The 24,539-nt window shown below is 40.2% G+C and overlaps 1 protein-coding gene across 1 annotated transcript in view; it reads right to left on the minus strand.

The window, feature by feature from the left end:
- Positions 1-539: 539 nt before the first annotated feature.
- PPME1 (protein phosphatase methylesterase 1) overlaps positions 540-24,539 on the minus strand; it is a 79,395-nt gene continuing 55,395 nt past the window's right edge. Inside the window, exons 7-14 of the mRNA XM_027578319.1 lie at positions 24,365-24,455; positions 20,249-20,314; positions 17,254-17,377; positions 8,877-9,006; positions 7,463-7,507; positions 3,777-3,841; positions 3,086-3,153; positions 540-1,760 (exon numbers count right to left, since the gene is read on the minus strand). Coding sequence (XP_027434120.1) covers positions 1,742-1,760; positions 3,086-3,153; positions 3,777-3,841; positions 7,463-7,507; positions 8,877-9,006; positions 17,254-17,377; positions 20,249-20,314; positions 24,365-24,455 — 608 coding nt within the window. The 3' untranslated portion in view covers positions 540-1,741. The remainder of the gene's footprint in view (positions 1,761-3,085; positions 3,154-3,776; positions 3,842-7,462; positions 7,508-8,876; positions 9,007-17,253; positions 17,378-20,248; positions 20,315-24,364; positions 24,456-24,539) is intronic.

A 24,539-nucleotide genomic window follows, 5' to 3' on the forward strand; every position in this document is an offset into this window, starting at 1 on the left:
GAGGGAGCCATGTAAAGAGTTCAGCCTGTCTGGTTTGGACAATAGAGAGATAGTGGTACCACTTACTGAGCAAGGAAACACAGGAGGAAGAACAATTTTAGGGGGAAGGTGAGTTCAGTTTTAGGATTGGTCAATATGAGTGGCTTTTGGTCATCTGGGGGAGATAGGAGGCAGATGGACCTAAGCATCTAGAGCTCAGGAGATGATCTGGGTTATGGGCAAGGTGCTGGTGTTGGCAGATGTGAAGCCATGAGTGTCGGAACTCACATAAACCGTGCATATAGACTGTCCTGTTCTGGGCCAGAGTTGACAGAGCACATAACTGGAAGAATGGGACTGGAATCCAGGTCTCCCTAGCTGCAGTGGAGGCTGGCTCTGCCCATTCCATTGGGCATTCTGGATGTGAGGAGCGGGCAGAGCATAAGATGCTGATGGGCTCAGGAAAGGGGTTTCTGGAGACATATGGTGACTAAATCCAACAAACTGTCCCGTTCCCCAGATCGGCAGAAATAAGGACAACTCCCTGGAGAAAGACAAGATCGATAAAGGTTGGGAGATATTTATTCTCTTTAAACAAGATCATAAATAACAAAGAAAGAAAGTAGGTCCCAGACTCTGGACCGTGCAGCAGGACAGGGATAGTTGTTGGGTGGAAAGGTGGAGGGGGCTACGCATCACCTAAGACAGTCACAGAAAAGATGGGCTGCAGGAGACCGGCCCTTCCTGCCCTTGGAGACGGCGTGCCTGGGCAGCAGGGGGAGGCCGCAGTGCTGGGAGGGGGCAGCTGGAAGAGGGCCTAGAGTGAGGGTGCTGGGCTGTGCTGTTTCTATGAAGAGTGACATGGAAACCACAAATGGTGAAGATAAGCTGTGGGTCTAGAAGAGGCAAGTGGGCACTCTGCACACCTCCAGGAACCAATTATGAAAATGGTTAAATTTGATTCTTAAAAACAACTCCACAGGCTTTAGCCTATGGCTTTGTGCATGGGCTGTCTTAAACCTGGGTTGCTCTGTGGCAGGTGAGGGCTCAAGAGGCCCCTGGAGCAGCCTGGCCTCAGCCCAGGGCAGGTGCCCAGACATGTGGGAGAGGGACAGTGGGCTCTCCCCAGATGGGAGGCCATGTGCTTGGACTGACTGGACCTGATTTTCAGGCTGGTTTCTTGTGATGCTATCCACCACCGCCTCCCTATTTCTAAGGATGGGATCCTGGCCTCTCTGGGTCTTCCAAGCCTGGAAGAGTAAGACTGGGATAGAAAGGTACCTGACTGGTATTTTATTTGAAAGGGGACAATAAGGACCACCCTGTGCATGGTCCATCCCGTGAGGTAGGGCAGGACCACGCCAAGAACAATCTCAAGGAATGGAGGTCCCTGAGCCTGGAGAGACATTTGGACCCAGGTGCACTGCCTAATATCAGGAATAGGGGCCCAGGGTGGCAGTTCCGATGGAGGCTTCACCCTAGGCAAGGCAGGGAGAACAGGCAGGGGCTACCCCTGAACAGGGAAGGGGTGTGAGCTGGGGAGCCTTGGACTAAGGAGGCCGAGGCTGGTCGAAGGCCTTGGAAAACAATGCTTTTGGCAGGAATACACAAAAGGGTTTGTACATCTGGGGAAGCCCGTCTATAGGGAGCCGGTGTCACACGGTCGGGCGGGATGGTGAGGAGACAGCGGCATCACAGTGGCCTCTGGTGCGATGTAGTTACAACAGAGCTCAATGTTGGGGGAGGGACGGACAGCAGGTTACTAACAGCCAGGAAACACACTGTGAAGAGTGGAAAGATAAGGGAAAACAAATGTGACCGTTACTAGCTTTCCCCTGCTCACCCCCTTCTCCTCCAGGAAGCCCAGGACCCTTCATGACCACCAAGGCCCTTGCAGATCTGTCCAACCTCCCCACAGCCCCATCTAGGTCTAGACATGGGCTCTGCTCTCTGTGAACTGGTGATGTGACCAAATGGTCCAGGGGCTCCAAACACTACTATCAAGAACAACTAAGTCTTTGCTTTTGATTCCTGGGATCCATCAATAATTAGTTGCTTGAGGAGTGCTTCAGCATGAGGCAGTCACTCATGTGGCTCACCGTACCAGGCTCCTGTCATCACCGCCAAATGCCTATCACCCTCCCCTCCCAGGTCCTGGCATTCAGAGTTCTCTAATGCAGAAACGATTTTCTTTTCTTCAACATTTCTTCTTCAAATTCCTGAGGGTAGGGAACCAGTTCCCCCGGACCTTCACCAAAACCAGACAGGAGACTTTCCAACTGGCAGGTATGACTCAGCAGGCTCGTGGGCTCTCTGAGGATCAGTGCATACTGCAGCACAGACTAGGCGCTCCCTAAGGTGGGGCCAGGACTGTGTGGTTTGGGTAATCATGCCTCTCTTCCTCCTCCTCCTCCTCAACAAAGAGTCTAACTGTGTCTCCCTAATCAAAAGAGCTTCCTAGGATGAGAGGCATCCTTTTTCCTTCAAACCAGTGTTTCTCAACTGTGAGTGATTTTGTTTCCCTCGAGACATTCGGTGACATCTAAAGACATTTTTGCTTGTCACAACTTTGTGTGTGTATGTGGGAGTGCTACTGGTTTCTAGTGGATAGAGGCTAGGGATGCTGTCAAACATCCTACAATACACAGGACAGGCCCCCAAATGTCAACAGTGTTGAGGTTGAAAACCCTGCTCTGGATCTCCACACAGTTCCCATGGCTTGCCCAGCATTCCTCAGCAGCAGAGGAGGAGAAGGCATACAGAACTTCTCTAAGACTCTGGAAAAAGACTGATTCCCATCCTAGCCTCCTCAGAGAAGGAGGCACCTCAAGAAGAGGGGGGATTTCTTTAAGAAGTGGGGTGGAGTGGGGACTAGGCACAATTTAATCTCAGCTCAGCAACAACCCACTGGACCAAAGCACACAGAAACAATCAACCACAGGTTTGTAGAAACACCACGCTGGGCTCTGTGTTGAGGAGGAAGAAGAAACGCATGGTGACCCAAACCAGGCAGGGCTAAGGCAGAGATATTTACAATGCTGCAAATATCTTTTTGTTGGAGTTGGTCAGCACTGCGGGGCTCCTTAAACCTTTGTTACTTCCTTACCACTGGAATCCACCGATGGGCTCTGCAAACCTGTGCCGGATCAGGAAAGTGGCAACAGCTTCAGCTACCTGGGAAAGGGAGAGATATTCCAGGCTATATGATGTTAGCAATGGGGATCAGCTTTGGAGGTCCTGTGGGCTTCTACTGGAAGGTTAGGCTCTGTAGTGGACTCATGGATCTTACAGATCTGGGAAGCTTGAAACCTCAAGGAACTGAGTCCTGGCAGGGCTAGAAGATTCCTCCCCACCAACCTTGCCAAAGATAGCTCCAGAGAAGTCAAGAGGAATGATGTGAAGGCTTATTTATTCCCTGAGAGTTAAAAAGCATCTTATTCTATAGGAGAGTATATTCACTTCTAACTGTGACTGTAGTTTAGGGAGTAGTTTCTATCCCAATTTTCCCCTCTTCCACCTGGTTTTGGGGGAAAGAGAGAAGTAGAACTTAAGATTTTAACCAGAGGGCCCTGGGGTGAAATTGCGGGGTGCCAGTAGCTCCTCAGGCCATACAGAGAAAGCCAAGACCATAGCAGTCGCCAGGGAGAGGTTTGGGGAGATGGTGGAGTCATATCTGAATAGGCCCCAACAGTGGTCACTGCAGGCAACTCAGCCTGACTCAGAGGCTTGTACTATTGTTTGTGAAAGCCAAGGTGACTCACAGCTATTCTTTTACAGTCACAGAGGACCAGACTCACCTTGTCTGGGGCATCCTCATGGACTGCGTGACCACACTGGGGTAGGACCTGCATCTGGAACTTTCCTGGAGAGGAAACAAATCCAGGTGACCTCAGGGACTAAAATGGCCCTCTCCTTACCACCTCTGTGGTCTCACAGGCCACTCCAGGAGTCCAGGACCTTCCTATCTACTCCCCTCCCCAACAGTCTGGACCCAATTACCAAGGTTTGAGGAGGACGGTAATACTTGCAGCTATAACCTTGAACAAATGATTTTCCCTTCATTTTTAACTTTGGTAACTATTTAGCATGCATTTACTTTGGGCCAGACATAGGAAGAAACAGTTCCTGTTTTCAGGGGATTTATAGTCTAGTAGGAGAACACAAAAGACAACATTTTAATGTAGCATGTAGTTCTTATGATAAAACTGAGCACATGGAACTATAAGAACATAGGAAAGGAAGCTTCACAATAAAATAAGGATATAGGAAGGCTTCCCACCCGGAAAAAAAAATAGCCTACACAAAGGAAAGGAGGATGAAATGGTATTTGTTCCTGGAAATAAAAAGTTTGGCATGGAACTCCTGAGAGTTAACAATGAGGCTAAAGAGGAAAGCAGGGACCATACCATGAAGGGTGTTGTAAGCTATTTTAAGGATTTTGAAATTTATTATTACAATAATATGTTACCATTTGAGTGTTTAACTATATGCCAGACTGTACTAACCACTTTCTCACACTGCCTTGTAGAACACTGTAAGCTCACCATTAATGTGATAGTTATTAGGAGTGAAAAGAGATGACAGATAAAGCAAGATCCCTAAGCAGACTAAAGGATATGGGACCCACAGCTTCCCCTAAGTAGAGACAGCAGACTCTCAGAGCCTAAGTGGCTCCATTTACAAAATAAGGCAGCATGCTCTGGAAGTCCTTCTGGTCAACATATTCCAGGATTCCTAATGCAGTTACACAGTGCTTTAAATTTTTTTCAAAATACTCTTCTATCCATTTTTTAAGTTGATTCTCAAATCTACCCCATAAATATTGAACAGTATAAATGCCAAAATTCTTTCCTGAGATGATGAAATTAATACCATGGTTAGTGAAGTGATTTACCCAAGGCTGCTTATTTAATTAGTAGAGGAACTAAGACCACTCTATTCAGTAAGGCCCAGCTTATGCCCTTCCTCTTGCAGTATTCTTCCTCTGGGTGCTCCAGCCTAGTCCAGCCTAGTCCCCTCTCTTGTATCTCTTAATGTACTACAGCTAACACATTTGGATTCAAACACAGAGCAGCTTGTGCCCTGCTTGTTTTGTAAGCTTATATTTTATATGCCACTGGTGCTTGCCTCCCCAGGAGGATGTCATTTCTGTAAGAACAGGGCCTAATACCAACAGGGCCCAACACAGGGCTAGACACTGAGTAAGTGCTTAGTAAGTCTTGAATGGATAACTGAATGACCTGATAACAGTTATAACCCCAACCACTCTGGGCTTGATGTCTAGGGATGAATTTTTTGTTCCTCTTTGGAAGAGTGGGTATAAAGAATCAGAGAGAACTCACACACACTAACAACACTGCGCCTGGTACACATAAAATGATTATGGGTAATCCTCACAATTATTCTATGAAGCCCTTCTCTCTCATCTTACAGAGAAAGAACCTTAGGTTCAGACAGCCTAAATTATTTACCCAGGTTGCATCATGAACAAGTGCTAGGTTTCTAGAAATCCATAACTAATTCAGCAGGTTTAAACAGTGCTGGGAGGCTGTGTTTGCAATCTGTGCCAATTTGGCCATTTCCCTTTGTCTTATGGGATGTCCCTCACTCCAGCCATTTACTTTCTATACTCGCAGGATGCTCTGAAAGAGAAGGTAGTCTTGGCATAATCCTTACTGGGGAAATGGCAGGGCATTTAATGAGGAATCATGAGTACTTCCTGGATATAATGAAGCCATCATTTGTCAGACTCTTACTTCACACACATTTTCGCATTTAAACACCATGCAAATGTATTGAGATCTAGCATTATTTCTATTTTATAGATGAAGAAACTCAGGATTAAAGAAGTTAGCAATTCACTCAGGCCAGAACACTAGTAACACTGACTCAAAGCCAGGACCGTTTGATTCCAAGACTGGTGATCCACAATGGTTTCAAATGTTATTCTAGTCCAGATCAACTGCTTTCAGATAGTCTCAGGGGCCATATCTGATTCTTTTGTCTGTCCAGCATTAAGCATAGGTCTTACACAGAAAGACTGCTTAGGAAAGGTTTGCTTGAATTGAATTTAAGGAAAGATGTCTAAACTCAGAATTACCAGCATCAGTGCCATAAAACACCGTCCGAGGCCATGATCTTCCTCCAGGCTTCAGGATACTATGTGTTGGAAGAGGAGGAGGGTAGGAGTGCCTGAGTCCAGAATGTAATAAATCATTCAGGAGCCTTTGAACAACTATTGTGAAGAAATATAAGCCCCCTTTTCTGTGGAGAGCCTGAGGACAGCTAAAAGAACAGTTTGAGACCATAAACATCCAAGTAGAGATGTCCAGTAGGTTTTACACGTGGGCCAGGTATGGAGCTCAGGAGAGAGGTATGAGTTGGACATTTAGCTTTGGGAGTTATCAGGGCCTAAATAAAAGCCATGAGATTGCCCAGAGAGAATAAGTAGACAAAAAGGGAGGTCAAGAACAGAATCTGCTTAAGCCTGAAACCTTGGCCTTGGAGTTAGCACCTCTTCTTCCCATAACCTAAAAGATACCAGTGCCTACTGACTTCGCCTTTACCAAGCCTTTCATCCATACTAAACCAAGAGCCTCCACTTCCATCTGGCCAACATACCTGGACCTGAGCACAATATGTTACTTTTCTACTCATTATACCTCATGATCCCTGTGAAGCTGCCATCAACTTTTTCATTTTATAGACTGAGAAAACTAAAGCTAAGGCAGGTCATGTAACTTGCCTGGGGTCATCAAATGAGAAGGAAAGTAGTAGTACTCCCAACCTCAGAGTCTTTACTTTTGCCACCTCACCATGCTGTCTTCTAAACATAGTTTACATCTTTTTGCATCCCAATTATCATGGACCTTTCCCTTTCCTAAGAATTCCAACAATGATGAAAATATTGATCAGTATTCAGAATATCTCCTTCACAATATTATATATTTATAGGGTACTTTATGGTTTATAATATACTCTGCAAAGACATTGCCTCATTTTAATGCTTACAACCCTGAGATGTAGATGGGAGTTAAGTCTCATTTTTAGATGTAGGAAAAAAAATTGAAGCTCAGAAAAGGGAAATCTTTGGGTCAGGAGTGGATGTTGATGTCAAGTTTGGGCTTAACTCTAAAGTTCATGCTCTTTCCATTGCATTTCACCATCTCAGAACATTAATTCCACATGACTCTGCCCTCAGAGAAGGACCTAGGGACATAATTTCTTTTTTTTTTTTTTTTTAAAGATTTATTTACTTATTTGAGAGAGAGAGAGAGAGGGAGAGTGCATACGTGAGCATGAATGGGTAGAAGGGCAGAGGGAGAAAGAGAGAAGCCCAGGGTGATTCCCCACTGAGTGTGGAGCCCGACATGGTGATCAAACTCACAACCCCGAGATCATGGACTGAACCAAAATCACAAGTGGGATGCTTAAGTGACTGAGCCACCCAGACATCCCTGGACATAATTTCTTGATTACTTACCTTGCATTTGGCCAATAGTCAGATCCTTATCCAATCTATCAACACCTAGAACAAAACAGGAGAATCCAGAAGTAGCTTACTAGAAAAGGTTGTGTGAAACAGGTTTTGCTGTTCAAGTATGAAGTAAAAATCGTTACAAATTTGTAAACATGATGACATTCTCAATTCACGTTAATGCCAATCCTAACTCCTTGAGGGTATATACTCACCACATGAAGCTTTCCAGAATGAGGGGCCCCTACAATCTTTTGGATCATTTAAACTGATTTCTGAAATTTCCATTATACTCAGAATATCTTTACACCACTCTAGGAGAACTTGTGCTTAACCAGGGATTGAAGGCAGGCCAGAATTAGGTTTATCTCAGATAGATGCTTGTGCTTAGTTAGGATCAGGGATTTGGTGAGAGGAGAAGAGCACAAATGAGTGAGGATGGTACTTTATTTTGGAAGTTACTACCCATGTGGTGAGTAGTTTTTGTTTGTTTTAAAGATTTTATTTATTTATTTGAGAGAGAGTGAGTGAGTGACCAGGGGGGAGGGGGAAGGGCAGAGGGAGAGGGAGAAGGAGACTCCCTATGGGGCTTAATCCCAGGACTCTGGGATCACGACCTGAGCCGAAAGCAGACGCTTAACCGACTGAGCCACCCAGGTGCCCCCATGTGGTGAGTAGTTTTAACAAGGATACTCAGATGATGATATACCTACACTGCTATGGACTGAATTGTATCTCCCCCACCCAATTCATATGTTGAAGGCTAATCCACAGTGTGACCACATTTGGAGACATGGAAATAATTAAGTTAAATAAAAGAAGATAGTAGGAAGGAAAAAATGAAGAGGGGGGAGTTGGAGGGGGAGACGAACCATGAGAGACTACGGACTCTGAGAAACAAACTGAGGGTTCTAGAGGGGAGGGAGGAGGGGGGTGGGGGGCTGGGTTAGCCTGGTGATGGGTATTAAAGAGGGCACGTACTGCATGGAGCACTGGGTGTTATATGCAAACAATGAATCATGGAACACTACATCAAAAATTAATGATGTAATGTATGGTGATTAACATAACAAAATAAAAATTAAAAAATTAAAAAAATATAATTTACAAGAAGTTATATAAGACATAAAACATGAAAAAAAGATTAAATGGGGTCATATGGGTAGGGCCCTCATATGACAGGATTAGTGTCCTTTTAAGAATAAACACCAAAGAGTTTGCTTTTGCTCTCTCTTCTGCCATGGAAGGACAGTGTCTGCAAGCCAGTAAGAAAGCTCCCACCAGAATTTCACTGTGCTAATACCCTGATCTCAGACTTCCAGCCTCCAGTACTGTGAGAAAATGAATTTGTTGTTTAAGCACCCAATCTACAGTATTTTGTTATGGCAGCCTGAGCTAATACACACACATACACACTTACCAGCCAAGAGCAGCAATTTAGGAATAGGACAACTAAGAAAGAGATTGGATAAGCCTCGGAACCAGCCATCCCAGTATTTTTCTGTTTTTGCCAGTTCAATTCTCCAAGTGTACGGATGGTCTTTCTTGGTCTGGAGGAAAAAGAGCAAGTTCTGAGTCTCTGAGGGCAACCCCCGGAGGAAGAGGACAAAAACTAGGTCCCTGGGAAAAGGAAAGGGAAAGAAACTAGCACTTATTAAGGGGCTACTAGGTCCCAGACATTTTCATATACACTTAATTACTAAAACAGCTTTGTGATATAGGTTATTGTTGTAATTTCCATGTTTAGATAACCAGAAGTTTACTTTTTACTTCTATTAATTTCAGTGAACTTAGAAGACTTTCTTAAGATCACAAAGCTAGTAAATGGTAGCCAAGACTGAGCTTCTCTTATATCCATTTGACAAAAAGAACATATCCATCAAAAGGATAATTACAAAAAGCACAGTACAGTATAAAAAAATACTTATGATATAATATTAAGAGAAAGAAACAGAGTGTAACATGTCATCTAAGTGAGGATTACTACTGGAAAAATGTGGTACACACAGGGAAAGAACTGGAAGGGAAAACTGAAAATATGTTGATTTGTTGGCAGAGCATTTTTTCTTATATTTTGATTTATGATAATGGTATCATGTTCATGCAATAGTAATCTGAAAAAGGAAATCTGACACAAATATTACAAAATGTATCTGTTAAATCCTGATACATACTAGACAGGCACAGAGTATGTACTCATCAAATACAAGATGAACAAATAAATGATTTTCTATACTTTTCTTCATCACTGAAAATCTGAAATATTATAACTGAAATAAATAATTGGGATACTTCATATTGTGGTTACCACAATATGAAAATCTAGAAGTGAACAAGAGACACCAACATATTGTGTTAGAGATCACTGGATGGTTAAGATGTCCATACTACCCAAAGTGATCTGCAGATTCAAAACAATCCCTATCAAAATCCAAATGACATTCTTGCAAAAATAGAAAAATTCATCAAAAGTTCATTCGGAATCTCAAGGGACCTCAAACAGCCAAAACAATTTTTTAAAAGAATAAAATTGGAAGATGCATGCTCTCTAATTTCAAAATATATTACAAAGCTACAGTAATCAAAACAGTATGGTACTGGTATATACACTAGAGAACCCAGAAATAAACTCTCACATATATGGCCAAATGATCTTCAACAAGGGTCCAAGCTGACTCAATGGAGAAAGAACAGTCTTTTTAACAAATGGTATTGGGAAAATTGGATATCCACATGCAAAAAAGTTGGACAATACACAAGTTTAACTCAAACAGATTAAACACCTAAATATAAGACCTAAAACTATAAAACTTCTAGAAGAAAACATAGAGGAACGCTTCATATAGCTTTTCATGACATTGAATTTCACAATGATTTCTCGGTTATGACACCAAAAGCAAAGGCAACAAAAGCAAAAATAGACAAATGGACTACATCAAACTTAAAAACTTCTGTGCATCAAAGAACACAATCAACAAAGTGAAAAGGCATTGTATGGAATGGGAGAAAATATTTGCAAATCATATATATGATAAGGGGTCAATATTCAGAATATATAAAGGATTCCTACAATTCAATAACAAAAAATCAAATAACCTGATTAAAAAATGGGCAAAGGACATGAACAGACATTTCTCCAAAGAAGAGAATGGCCAATAAGTACACAAAAAGATACTCAACTTCACTAACCATTAGGGAAATGCAAATCAAAACCACAATGAGATATCACTTTGTACCCATTAGGATGGCTATTCTCAAAAAAGACAAAATAAGCATTGGCAAAGATGTGGAGAAACTGGAACACTTGGGGCACTGTTGGTGGGATTATACAATAGTACAATCACTATGAAGACAGCATGGTAGTTACTCAAAAATTAAAAGTAGAACTACCATAAGATCCAGCAATCTTACTTCTGGGTATACAGCCAGAAGAAGTGAGAGCAGGGTCTGAAGAGATATTTGCAGACCCATGTGCATAGCAGCATACTGACAACAGTCAAGAGGTGTAAACAATCCAAATATCTATCGATATGAATGGATAAACAAAATGTGTTATATACATATTATTTAGGCTTAAAGAAGGAAATCTTGACACATGCTACAACATAGAGGAAACTTGAAGACATTGTGTTAACTAAAATAAGCCAGTCACAAAAAGACAAACACTGATTCTACTTCTATGAGGTGTAAAAAAGATCACTGGATGGGTAGTCAGGAAACTTGGGTCTTCTAGTTCTCACTAAACAATGCATGTACAACACTTATGAGCCACTTCTAATAGATTCCACAGTCGGAGACAGTAAAACCTTCCTAAATATACATTGTGCTTCATACGCAAATGACAAATTTAAAGTAAGGGAACTTCCAAGGATAGTAATATTATAAAAAGAAATTTTAAGGGGTGCCTGGGTGGCTCAGATGGTTAAGCATCTGCCTTCAGCTCAGGTCATGATCCTAGGATCCTGGGATCGAGCCCCATGTCAGGCTCCCTGCTCAGCGGGGAGTCTGCTCCCTCTCCCTCTGCCTCTCCCTCTGGTTGTGCTCTGTCTCTCTCTCTCTCTCAAATAAATAAATAAAATCTTTAAAAAAAAGAAGAAGAAATTTTAAAAAAGGAGTTCAAGTACTAAAAATATAAAAACAAAGAAAAAATCTGGATATAATTAGAGTTGCTCCTGTATTTAGGGTTATAATAATATATCCTCTCTCTGGAGAGCTGGATCATAAAGTTAATTTAGTTGAGATTCCTTCCTCTGACAGATGGTAATAAGTCAGATCAATGTAAGAAACAAAACAGATGAACATGGGGGGAAAAAAGAGAGGCAAACCAGAAAACAGACTCTTTAAACTATAGAGAACAAACTGAGGGTTGCTGGAGGGCAGGTAGGTGGAGGGATGGGTTAAATGGGTGATAGATATTAAGGAGGGCACTTGTGATGAGCATGGGGTATTGTATATAAGCGATGAGTCACCAAATTCTATCCCTGAAACTAATATTACACTGTATGTTAACTAACTGGAACTTAAATAAAAACTTGAAAAAAGACAACTAAAGAAAGAAAAGAAAAAAAAATAGATCGATGTAATGAGATCTAACTGCTGGATAGGAGAGGCAGAAAGCTGGCTACCAATCATCCTGGGATGTTCACGTGGGCAGGATGTAGTTCTCCACACAAGGGCATCAACCACAGGCTTTGCATTATTTCCCAACACGTCACTTGAAAAGCATTTAGAAAGATAGGTTTTGTGTCAGTCAGACTTGGATTTAATGCAAATCCCACCTCCATCATCAGCTAATAAACTGTGGGTCCCTTGGGAAAGTTAACCTAACTTCTTCAGGCCTATTTTCTTAGCTATAAAGTGGGCAACACAAAATCTCAAAAGATTATTGTAAGGATAAACTAAAGATACTCATGTATGTAAAACAATAGGAACATGGTCTGGCACATAACAAGTAATTAAAAAAACAAAATCTTTTTTTTTTTTAAAGATTTTATTTATTTATTTGACACAGAGAGACAAAGCGAGAGAAGGAACACAAGCAGGGGGAATGGGAGAAGCAGGCTTCCTGCTGAGCAGGGAGCCTGATGCGGGGCTCGATCCCAGGACCCTGGGACCATGACCTGAGCCGAAGGCAGACGCTTAACCATCTGAGCCACCCAGGTGCCCCTAAAAAAACAAAATCTTAAGAATATGGGATTTCGGGGCACCTGGGTCGCTCAGTCCTTAAGCGTCTGCCTAAGGCTCAGGTCATGATCCCTGGGTCCTGGGATCAAGCCCCACATCGGGCTCCCTGCTCCTCGGGAAGCTTGCTTTTCCCTCTCCCACTCCCCCTGCTTGTGTTCCTTCTCTTGCTGTGTCTCTCTCTGTCAAATAAATAAATAAAATCTTTTTTAAAATAATTTTTTATTGTTATGTTAATCTCCATACATTACATCATTAGTTTTTGATATAGTGTTCCATGATTCATTGTTTGTGCATAACACCCAGTGCTCCACGCAGAATGTGCCCTCTTTAATACCCATCACCAGGCTAACCCATCCCCCCACCCCCCCTCCCCTCTAGAACCCTCAGTTTGTTTTTCAGAGTCCATCGTCTCTAATGGTTCGTCTCCCCCTCCGACTTACTCCCCTTAAATAAATAAAATCTTAAAAAAAAATATGGGATTTCAATTATCTTGAAAAAGAAGAGCAAAGCTGGAAGACTTACACTTCCTGATTTCAAAACTTGCTATGAAGCTACAATAATGAAGACAGTGGCACTTGCATAAGGGTAGACATATATATCAATGGAACAGAATTGAGAGTCCAGAGATAAACTGGCATTTATGGCCATTTGATTTCCAAAAAGGAATGCAAGACAATTACATGGGAAAGTGGGGTCTTACCAAAAAATGGTCCTGGGACAGCTGGACATCCACGTGCAAAAGAATGAAGTTACACCTCCTACCCTCATACTATACACAAAAATTAACTCAAAATGGATCATAGACCTAAATATAAGAGCTAAAACTAGAAAACTCAGAAGAAAACGTATGTATAAATCTTTGTGACCTTGGACTAGGCAAAACCTTCTTAGATGTGACATAACAAAACAGCAACTAGATAAAATGCATTTCATCATCGAAGAACACCATCAAGAACATGAAATGACAACCCGTATAACAGGAGAAAATATTTGCAAATCAGGGACTTGTATCTAGCGATAGTCATCAGGAAAATGTAAATCAAAACCACAATGAGATACCACTTCATACCCATTAGGATGTCTATAATCAAAAAGAGGGACAATGTTACAAGTACTGACAAGGATGTAGAAAAACTGGAACACTCAGACACTGGTGGTAGGAATATAAAATAGTCTGGCTATTTTTCAAATGATTAAACACAGAATTAGCATCCAGCAATTCCACTGGTAGGTGTATACCCAAGAAAAATAAAAACCTATGTCCACACAAAAACGTGTACACAAATGTTCATACCAGCATTGTTCATAACAGACAAAAAGTGAAACAAATCCAAATGCCCACTGATGAATGGATAAAAAAAAATGTGGTCTAACCATACAAAGGAATATTATTCAGCCATAAACAGGAATGAAGTACTGATACATGCTACAATACAGATGAACCTTGAAAACATTACGCTAAGGTAAAAGAAGCCAGTCACAAGACTGACTGACTATGTATATTCATTTATATTTAATGTCCAGATTAGGCAAATCTACAGAGACAGAAAGTAGATTAGTGGATGCCTAGGGCTGATATTGGGGAGACATGGGAAGAGAATGCAAATAGGTATGACATTTTTTTAAAAAGTGATGAAAATGTTCTAGAATTAGATTGCTGCAATGGTTGCACAACCCTGTGAATCTACTAACAACCACTGAATTGTATACTTTGGATGAGTTACCTTTCAATAAAGCAGTTTTAAAAAAGAGATTTATGCATAAAGGAATACCTCCTGGACAACTGAAGTTTATTACTTTAAGGACCAAAGGTTAAAGCTTCCCTTTTCTTTTCTGTATTTTAACCATATTGTATTAGACATCACCCCCCACTGCCAACGTATATCTTGTCTTCTTTTACACAGCAAAATGGATGTAAGAACTCTTATGTTATGTCTCAGGATCACTTCAAACACCATGTTTTATATTAGTTATAACAGAGATATCCCCTAAGGGCTAATAGGCTCTAAATGGCCCCTGCTACCATGCTTTAGAAGTTGTGACTGTTTTTCTTGTTGTAGTTAAGTTTAATTTACATTATCAATATTTTCTCCATCATTTTATTTTTTTATTTTTCTTTATTGAGATAAAGAACATATAACATTGTGTTGGTTTAAGGTGTACAATGTGTTGACTTGATACATTTATATGCCGCAATATGCAACACCATAGGATAGCTAACACCTCTATCATGTCACATAATTATCATTTTTTATTTTGTACTAGGAACAATTAAGACCTAGTCTCTTAGCAACTTTGAAGTTTATAACATAGTATCATTGCCTATAATTATTATGCTGTGCATTCAATGTCCAGGATCTGTTTATCTACTAGTTGCAAGAACACTAGTTGTGTTGTTTGGGGGTTATGTCCTTCCTCAAGGGTTGACTGTTTTAGCTGTACTCCTAATTGCCTGATGTGTTTCAGTCTGCCCTCCTAACAAAACTGCTGGAGTATACTAAACTCCATGTAACTGGGCTTATAAAAAAATTACAAAGGAAAAATGAGCTGGAATTAAAAACCGGAAGACCTGGGTATGTTTTAGCACCAACATTTATAGGAGTCTGTAGGCAAGAATCTGTGCCTGAATTGTAAAACAGTGATAATATCTACAATGCAGAGCTAAAATGAGAACTAGGGATGATAAATGTGATGTACTTAGTATAGCTCCCAGCACATAAAAGGCAAAAAGTCATTGACAGTTTGTATCAAAGTCTCAGATCTACTAAATATTACTCAATTACTTTGGGAAAGTCCTTCATCTCTGAGTCTCAAGTTTCTACACTAATGTTAACATGGGAGAAAAGATCTCTTTTCACCCCACAGAGTTAGGGAAGGCAAATTAATCATGCACTGTTTATATTTTTGTAAATTCCAAAGAGGTATAAAGAATTATATATTTATCTTAAGGATGACAAAAGATCCTCATTAAATTAAAAATTGTTTAAAAAAAGATACAGTTGATGTTTAAACAACATAGGTTTGGACTGTGCAAGGTCCACTTATACCTGGATTTGGAAACAGTACAGTACTACAATGTATTTTCTCATCCTCATGATTTTCTTTTTTTTTTTAAGATTTTATTTATTTATTTAACAGAGAGAGACGCAGCAAGAGAGGGAACATGAGAGGGAGAAGCAGGCTTCCTGCTGAGCAGGGAGCTCGATGCGGGGCTCAATCCCGGGACGCTGGGATCATGACCTGAGCCAAAGGCAGATGCTTAACGACTGAGCCACCCAGGGGCCCCTCTTCCTCGTAATTTTCTTAAGAACATTTCCTTTTGTCTAGCTACTTTATTATAAGAATATAGTATTTAATGCATATAAATATACAAATTATATATTAATCAACTACTTATATTATTGGTAAGGCTTCTGGTCAACAGTAGGTTATAAGTGATTAAGTTTTTAGGGAGCCAAAAGTTATAGTTGTTGTTTTTTTTTTCTTGAGAGCGCAAATGTGCGGGGTGGGTGTGTGTGCAGCGGGGCAGAAGGAGAGGGAGAAAGACAATTTTAAGCAGTCTCCATGCCCAGCGCGGGGCCCCACACAGGGTTCAATTTCATGACCCTAAGATCGTGACCTGAGCTGAAACAGAGTCAGACACTTAACCAACTGAGTTACCCAGGCACCCCAAAAGTTATAGTTGGATTTTTGCCAGTGTTGGGAGTCAGTGTCCCTAACCCTCGCATTGTTCAAGGATCAATTGTCCTCTCCTCCTTGCTAATAGTAACATCTCCAAACATAAGGGAATATGTGGTATACACCAAGTCCATTACTTACCATTAGTAAGATGTTTATAATCCATCCCAGAAAGTCTGCTGCTCATGCTCACTAACCATTTCCAAGAAAAAACACACTCTTTCCCATTACTATCCTCAAATCAAGTGTTCAACAAGTACTCACAGAACACTTGCTACACACACACACCCTCAAGCTAAATGCTGAGGGAAATTCATATAGAACATTAGTTCCTGTGCTCAAAATACACAGGTTATTTTTGTTGGGAGACAATTCTTGTGCAATTAGAGAATGCTGAATCTGCATTCTAGGGATGACTACAGGAGACCATCGTATCTTTGAATGTGGTTTATGAAAATCAATTCTATGACTTAGCCACAACTTCAAAAAAGAAAGTGCTAAGTTATGTCATTTAGACTCTCAGTGCTATACTGGAGAGGGACTGATATAAAATGAGGTTGGAAAACTTCCCCGGAGATACACCTTGAAAGATGAGTAAGATCTGATGGGCTTAGCGTAGGAAATCAGACTTTCTCATGAGATAAACCATAGGAACAGAAGTACTGAGGTGAGAAAGAATCTGATGAGAGAGCAGTCTGTTTGAGGGTAGGGTATATACTGTAAATTTTATGTTCCAATTTGTCAAAGCTATCAACAAGTGCCTTGTATCTTATAGTTAACCTAAATATCTATTACGATAACATCTTCACCCCCTAAAATATCTAATGGTGAACAAAAAGAACATGTCACCTCCCCCTTACCACCCCCCTCACCACCCCCACACACTCTGAACCATTCACTGCCCCATCCTTCCAAGAATGCCAGCTTTCACTCACCTCCATGTCATCTTCCTTTTTCCTCTTGTTTACGGATTCACTTCCTTCTTCGTCTTCTTCTTCTTCCTCTATGATTCCTTCCACTATAGATTTTGAGCCTTCTGGACTTGTAATTCCTTCACACCTAGGTGGTTTGTTTTTTTTTTTTAAGTGCTATCATACATCTTTCTTTTATACACAAATTATCTCAAAGATACTGAAACTCATAGTCTTTTACAATCAAATGTCACTTAAAACTTAATGCTTCTGGGAGAAGGAGGATGTAAACAATGTGCACTTTAAAATGTGCAGAAATAGACCAGGGCTGTGGAAGGTCATGGCCATGGAAGGTTTGACTATATTCCAAGGGCTGGTTTCCAGTTCTTGCACCAGTATTGACCCACAGAAGAGAGTAATCATTTCCTGTGGCATGGTGACAAGAGTTTTATTGACATTATCTTGTATAATCCTCATAACAATCCTATGAAGTAGCCCTGAAAAATAAAAAAATTGTCCAAAATCACCTGGCTCATAACTAGTTGAGGCTGGAAGGCAAATCCAGGCCCAATTTACCTGAAAGCATGGAACTTTTCTACTGTACCCTGCTTACAATAGAGCAAGGCTTAAACAGCATGGTAAAAGGCCCCCACTTTCAATTAGCTGATGGAAACTGACAATTACAATAACCATAGCCAGCTGAACCTTGGGGATTATAACATCTGATCCAACCAATTACTGTTGTTGTTTTTCCTCTAAAAAACAATATTACATAATTAGGTAGAAAAATTATTATTATATGAACCGCTGATAACATAATTCCTCTTAGAAAGAACTTGTTGAAAAAATACACTGACAATATTAAAGGTAAAAGTCCCAAGGGCCTAGGCATCAGCTAGTACTAAGGTCTGTTCTGCATGATAAAGAAGTATTTGTTATTTTGCTCTTGAAAGGGAGAGAGAAGGGAGAAGAGGAGAGAGAACAAGTTAAGATAAACTGAAGGGTCAGTGAAACTTCAATGGTGGATTTTTAACAGTGATAACTTGTCTTCCTTTTCTCCTCTACCAATCTCAGTAAAGTATATGTTCACAAACTGTTTTATCAAGTGGGGGTGTTCTATGGGACTTGAGGTATCAAGTTTCACATCTAGGGTCAAGGTAGTATAACAAAAAAACAACATGTGCTTTGGATTTCCACAGCTATGGATTAGGAGGTTCAAGAGAATTTCACCTACATCAAGAAGGGCAGGAAGGTTCTATCTAGTATCTATGTGACAATTAAAACACACACTATATACACAAGTTTACATATTAAGAGAAGACACCACTTAAATTTACCTACTAGGTAAAATTTAAAAATTGCTGAACCACCTAAATACAAGCCATATAACTTCCTCACAAAATGCTTTACCACTGCTTAAACAAATCTGATTCCAAAATATTTAGGCATTGAAAAGTGGGCAGTTTCACAGCTTAAAGACTGCATTGTGTCCACTAGATATTACTACTCAAATTGTATGTTTAGGCATAAAGACCATGATACAGGCCTTGAAGTCAAATACACAGGAGACTGATTCTGAGCACTGTCATTCACTAGCTGTGTGATCCTGGGAAAGCTACCTTACCTTTCTGAACTTCCATTTTCTCACCTATAAAACAATACTTATCTTAAAGAGGTATTGTAAAGACTAAATGAGATGGTGCGAATGAATTAATGAATCTAGGTCATGATCATCGATGGCTATCAACACTCAAAAAAAGACAACCAGAAATTACATGCTTCCTAATGGCAGTACCTATTCTTATAAACAAATAAAAAGCCAAAATAACAACAAACAAACCTGAACTTGATCAAATCTCAGGATCTAACTAACAATTTACAGACGATACAGTGAAGAGAGGAACATGTTAAATTACACCTTCAGGAATCAATCAGAAAATCCAGACTGTGGGAAATTCTACAGGGCAAACAACCAGATTTCTTCAACAAATAAATTGCAAGGAAAAAAAATAAGACAAGTGGAACCTATAAATTAAAAGATACTTAAGAGTTATATCCTCCAATTGCTATGTATCTACCTTATTGTGATTCTGATTTGACATATAAAAAAATTATCAGTGAGTCGATTAGAAATGTGAATACTGAATGGACATTTGATGATACTGAGGAATTATTAACTTTTTTAGGTGTGATAACGGTATTGTGATTGTGTTTTAAGTGTCCTTACCATTTAGGGTATCCTGAAATCTTGGAATTTATTTAAAAATATTCTGTAATTAGGGGAAAATAAGGGGCACAGATGAAACAAGACTGGCCATGAGTCAGTAACTGTTGAAAACAGGCAATGTGTATACTGGGGTTCATTGTATTATTCTACTTTTATAGGTTTAAAATTTCCACAGGATTTTTAAAATGAGAACATGGATATTAAATACCTGGCACAGTGCCTGGCAAATAGCAGGCATTCAGTAATGCCATTATCATTTTTATCAACTCTTGTGTTCCCTATCTGTTCCACTGGGCAACATTTTCTCAATTTATCAAAAGTTTATTTTGTGACTACAAAGCCATACTCAGGACTCATGTAACCCTATCCAAGAAGATCAGCTGGGCTATATAACTTTAGCTTAGCCTTAGAATCTGGCTTTCACTAAAGCTTTTATACTGTGATTTCCTCACAATCAGGTTTGGCTAAGAAGGAGACCATTACCAGAATAAAATCATAGCTTCCAGCACTAGAGTGGACCCTTAAAATAGTTTTTAATGTCCATTCTCTGGGATTCTTCACTTTTTAAGACGCAGAGTTGCATTAAAAAGGTAATCCCGTATTATACAGGCTTTGGGAGTTCTTCAAAAAAGAAAAGCTATGAGGCTAGCCTAACTGAGCTCATTTGTAAAAATTATCTAAAATAATAAAGGCATTCAGGATAGTAGAACAGGTGTATAACAAGAAGCAATCTGTAATTCCCTCACCATGTTTCAGTCTCTAACCAGCCCAACAGGGAAAAATAAGACCTACTGTTTGACTTGGCCAACCATTGAGACACGGGCTGACTCCAAATTTCGAATCTGACCACTCTTCACACTAAAAAAGTGAGAAGGGAGAGAGGAGGTTATTTAGCATCCATCTTATCATGTCATAGGGTCAAATAGATAATTTTGCAGATTCTGTGGAACCTCTACAAAGTTGTGTTTACCAATACAGCTTACTATGGAGATTACCACTACTTCCTACTTCCTACCTGGTTATTATGGCTATAAGCCAAGTAGTAAAAATTAAGTAAAGACATTCAAGCCATTTCAGTTCTGCAAACATTTACCAGGAGGATACTATGTGCCAGGCCTGTGCTCAAGAAGCACCTGATAATTCAGCAGGGAGAAAGAAACACAAACATAGTTTTAATATAATAAAGTCAAGGTTCAAACGAATCACTTCATTCTGAGTGAACAGGTTAAAGAAAGCTCCCCAAATGTCCCGCCTAAACCGAGGAGAAAAGAAGTTAGGCGGAAGATAAAAGAGGGTGGTCAGGGCATTGCAAGCAGAGTGCACATTGTGAACAGAGGCACTGTGATGTGGAAAAGTCAACTGGATGAGGATTTTAGAGGACAGAGTGCAAGGAGAAGCGGGCGAGAGCAAAAGGGGAGTGTGAGTGGGAGAAAGGGACAGGCAGGCAGAGACAAGCTCCTACAGGGCCCTGCATGCCATGATACAGAATTCAGGAGCTTAGATGCTATTTTAATAGATTAGTTCTCTCAGTTATCTACCTATGTATGCTTAAGGGCCAAGCAAAATGGCTGCATGTCCCAGGGGGAATTGGAAACAATATCCGAAGCAGGCCACCAGAACATTTTCCTTCCCTTCCCTTCTCCTTTCTTTTTAAGATTGCATCCATTTATTTGAGAGAGAGAAAGTGACAGAGCACGAGAGTGGGGAGAGTCAGAGGGAGAAGCAGATACCCCACTGAGTAGGAAGCCCGATGTGGGGCTTGATTCTGTGACTCCAGGATCAAGATCTGAGGTGAAGGCAGATGCTTAACTGACTGAGCCACCTAGGTGCCCCCAGAACACATTTCTTTAAACCTAACTTTTTTAGCTTAAAAAATTGTGTAAAATTTTAAAGGGCAACCCCCTTAGATAATGACCTTGTTTCTTATTTTAATGATAAATAGACACAATCAGAATGATTATTTCATTTTTCTACTACCAACTGAATCTACAGAATCTACAAATACACCAGTATTTATAATCATACACCCTGCCTTGATGACTGTTTAATATATGAAACACCTCTGTTCCTATTCAAGGCCAAACTTGGGCACAGTTCCTATCCCCTCTTGCTTATGAGGACCTTGCTTCTTATAGTTATCATGTGGGTCATTTTTTTCCTCTAGTGGATCTTATAAAACAGCCTTTGAAAACATTCTCAACCCCACATTCACTACTAGATACTACCCCACTTCTCTGCTCTCCTATACAACAAAACTTCTCAAAAAAGCTATCATAAAAAAAAAGTTATCTTAAAGGAATCTTTTTTCTTAAATATTATCTACGCAATAATGATTCTCCAATTTATCTCTAACTCAACTTCTTTTAACAAGTATATACAAGTATTTACTTAACATTTCCACTTAGATGCATAATAAGCATTTTAGCTTATCCAAACAAAAATCCTGATTTCCTGACCTTTTACTTGCTCCCAAATCTACTTCTCTTTGTCTCTACCATTCACCCAATTGGTTGGGCTAAAACCCTAGAACTCATCCTTGAATGCTGTGCCTCTTCCTGCCTCCAACCCCCATTTCTCTGCTGATATCCAATCCATTAGGCAGTCCTGTCAGTTCTACCCTCAAAATACATTCCAAATATGACATATTACTTCCTCTGTTGCCATCCTAGTCTATGCTTACCATCATTATTCTCCTATACTACTACAATTGCCTCTTAACCAATTTCCCACTTCCATTAACACACCCACTCCCTACTCCTTTCCCTAGTGTTTTCCTCAGAGCAGCCAGAGTGGTGAAACCAAAATGCAAATCCTTATCTGTCCAACTTCAAAGCCTAGGCTTCTAATGACAATAACCTATGGCCTCTCATTAGGATGACCAAGAAAGTAGAAGTGGGAATTCACTTTGCTTTAAATCCTTACTGAATTAAACAGGTTGGCCTTGTATGTCAACATTTTTTTTTTCATCTGGAATAGCCACAATAGCCATGAGTCATGAACTTTATTCAGATATCCAGCAGAGTACAAAACAAAATTATGAAATACTTCATTGGATTCTTTCTGATTCTCAGGCTCAGGAAGTGGGTTCTAAAAATCAGTGGCTCTCAGAAACCCAAAACATTTTAACATACAACCAATAGAATCCTCTTCCTGTCCCACATCTGCCACTAGAATCAAGACTCTATCTCTTTTAGGAGAAGGTCCACCACAACTGCCATGCCGGATTAAGTACCTATCTTCTGTAACTCCTGTGCCTCCTTCATTGTGTTTATATATTTACTTATTTGTTTTTTGTTTTTGTTTTTAAGATTTTTTTTTTTTATTTTTTAACAGAGAGACAGCGAGAGAGGGAACACAGCAGGGAGATTGGGAGAGGGAGAAGCAGGCTTCCCGCCGAGCAGGGAGCCCGATGTGGGACTCGATCCCAGGACCCTGAGATCATGACCTGAGCCAAAGGCAGACGCTTAACGACTGAGCCACCCAGGCGCCCTACATATTTACTTATTTGTATTCCCAGTTATTTGACAGATAGGAACTAAGCCTGATTCATCCCCAGTTCTTAAATCAGGTACCGACACATCTTAGGTACAAAAAAAAAAATTTACTGAATAAATTTAAAAAGTTATTTGGAATTGTCTTCTCACTGGTTGTTACTGGGGAAGAAGGCAGGGTGCCTGAGGTACTTGCTGAACTGGCAGCAGCTACGTTCTGAAATGCTGTGGTTGCCAAACAGGGAGAGAACTTTGGTGCTTCTGAGAGAACAGGAATTCTGCATCTCAGTAGTGTGAACAAGGGGAGAGAGAAGCAACCTCACCAAACACAAACATCATTTTGGCAAGCCATATTTGGCATGAGACCCTCTGTCTTAGAAAAACTACCTAGGCTCTATTTACCAGGTCCTTCATTTCCTTTTGATGCCTCTGATTCATAGAACAGATATGTTCTGCCTGCTAAGGCAGGCAGCGGCATGCTGTATGCTATATGAAAGTACAAAAGAAACAGAGGATAGCTTCTGCCCTTATGATATCGGAGAAGCATTAAGACACACATGAAAACTGACAATATAAGCGTATCTTTTAGGGGAGCATTAGAAGACTTAAGAGGTAAATAGTACAATATAATATAGACAGAGGCCTCTAGCAATTTGATCAAATGAGTAATCTGAGTGGTTCGGAGGAGTTAGAAAAAGGGTCTGGAAAAGGACCTAGAGATGATTTTAAACAACAGGTAGGAAGACAAGGATACTAAGGATATTTATCCTAAGACTGATTTCCTTGTGGGAGAGACAGTATTATACTCATTTTTGAAATGTCACCCTTTAGCACAAAATGTTTAATAAATATTTAATCAAATAATTGATTGAATTAATGAACAAATTAATGACAAAACAGCCTTTACTTAAGTGGAAGCCATAGCCAATTCTGTCTGTGATTTTTCTGAAAACCAATTACCCAAAGAGATTTTATTTACCCAAAACCCAAATAAAAACTGAGAAAGGAACCTATGCAGATCCTTTCTGTTTCTCCACCGTTTTCTCTGGAACACAGAAAGTGAATCTAGAACCATGAAGCATCCGAAGTGGAAAAGGCCTTAGAGCCTCATTTAGTCCAGACTCTTACCTCAGAGATGGAAATAGCTAGACAGATGATCCATAATTATTAAAATTCTAGGAGGTACTACAGTGTATCAGAAAAAGGATGGATTTTAGATAACTGGGCCAAGTATGAAACATTTAAAATATTAAAAAAAAAATTCTGCTCTTTACATAACTGTTTCTTTCCGCACATATCATAATAAAGCTAAGGCTTGGAAACTGAACTACTCCTTTGAACTTGGTGCCTGAAGTGATGAAAAAGGACAGCTACAATCTAACACTTAAAATACAGACAATATAGATTTGTGAGTTACCTCCATTCAATGGCATTCTCTAGAGACTTGAAGGTTTTAGGACGACCACGTAAGAAATTCTGCATGCTATTAAGTGCATCCATGGCTGTACCTAGATGTTAAACAAATATTTTAACTACAGCACTTAACATATTCTAAGCATTTACCCTTACTGGGTTAACTGTACATTTGTCCT

This window comes from Zalophus californianus, chromosome 11 (genome assembly GCF_009762305.2).
Source record: "Zalophus californianus isolate mZalCal1 chromosome 11, mZalCal1.pri.v2, whole genome shotgun sequence".
Taxonomy (NCBI): domain Eukaryota; kingdom Metazoa; phylum Chordata; class Mammalia; order Carnivora; family Otariidae; genus Zalophus; species Zalophus californianus.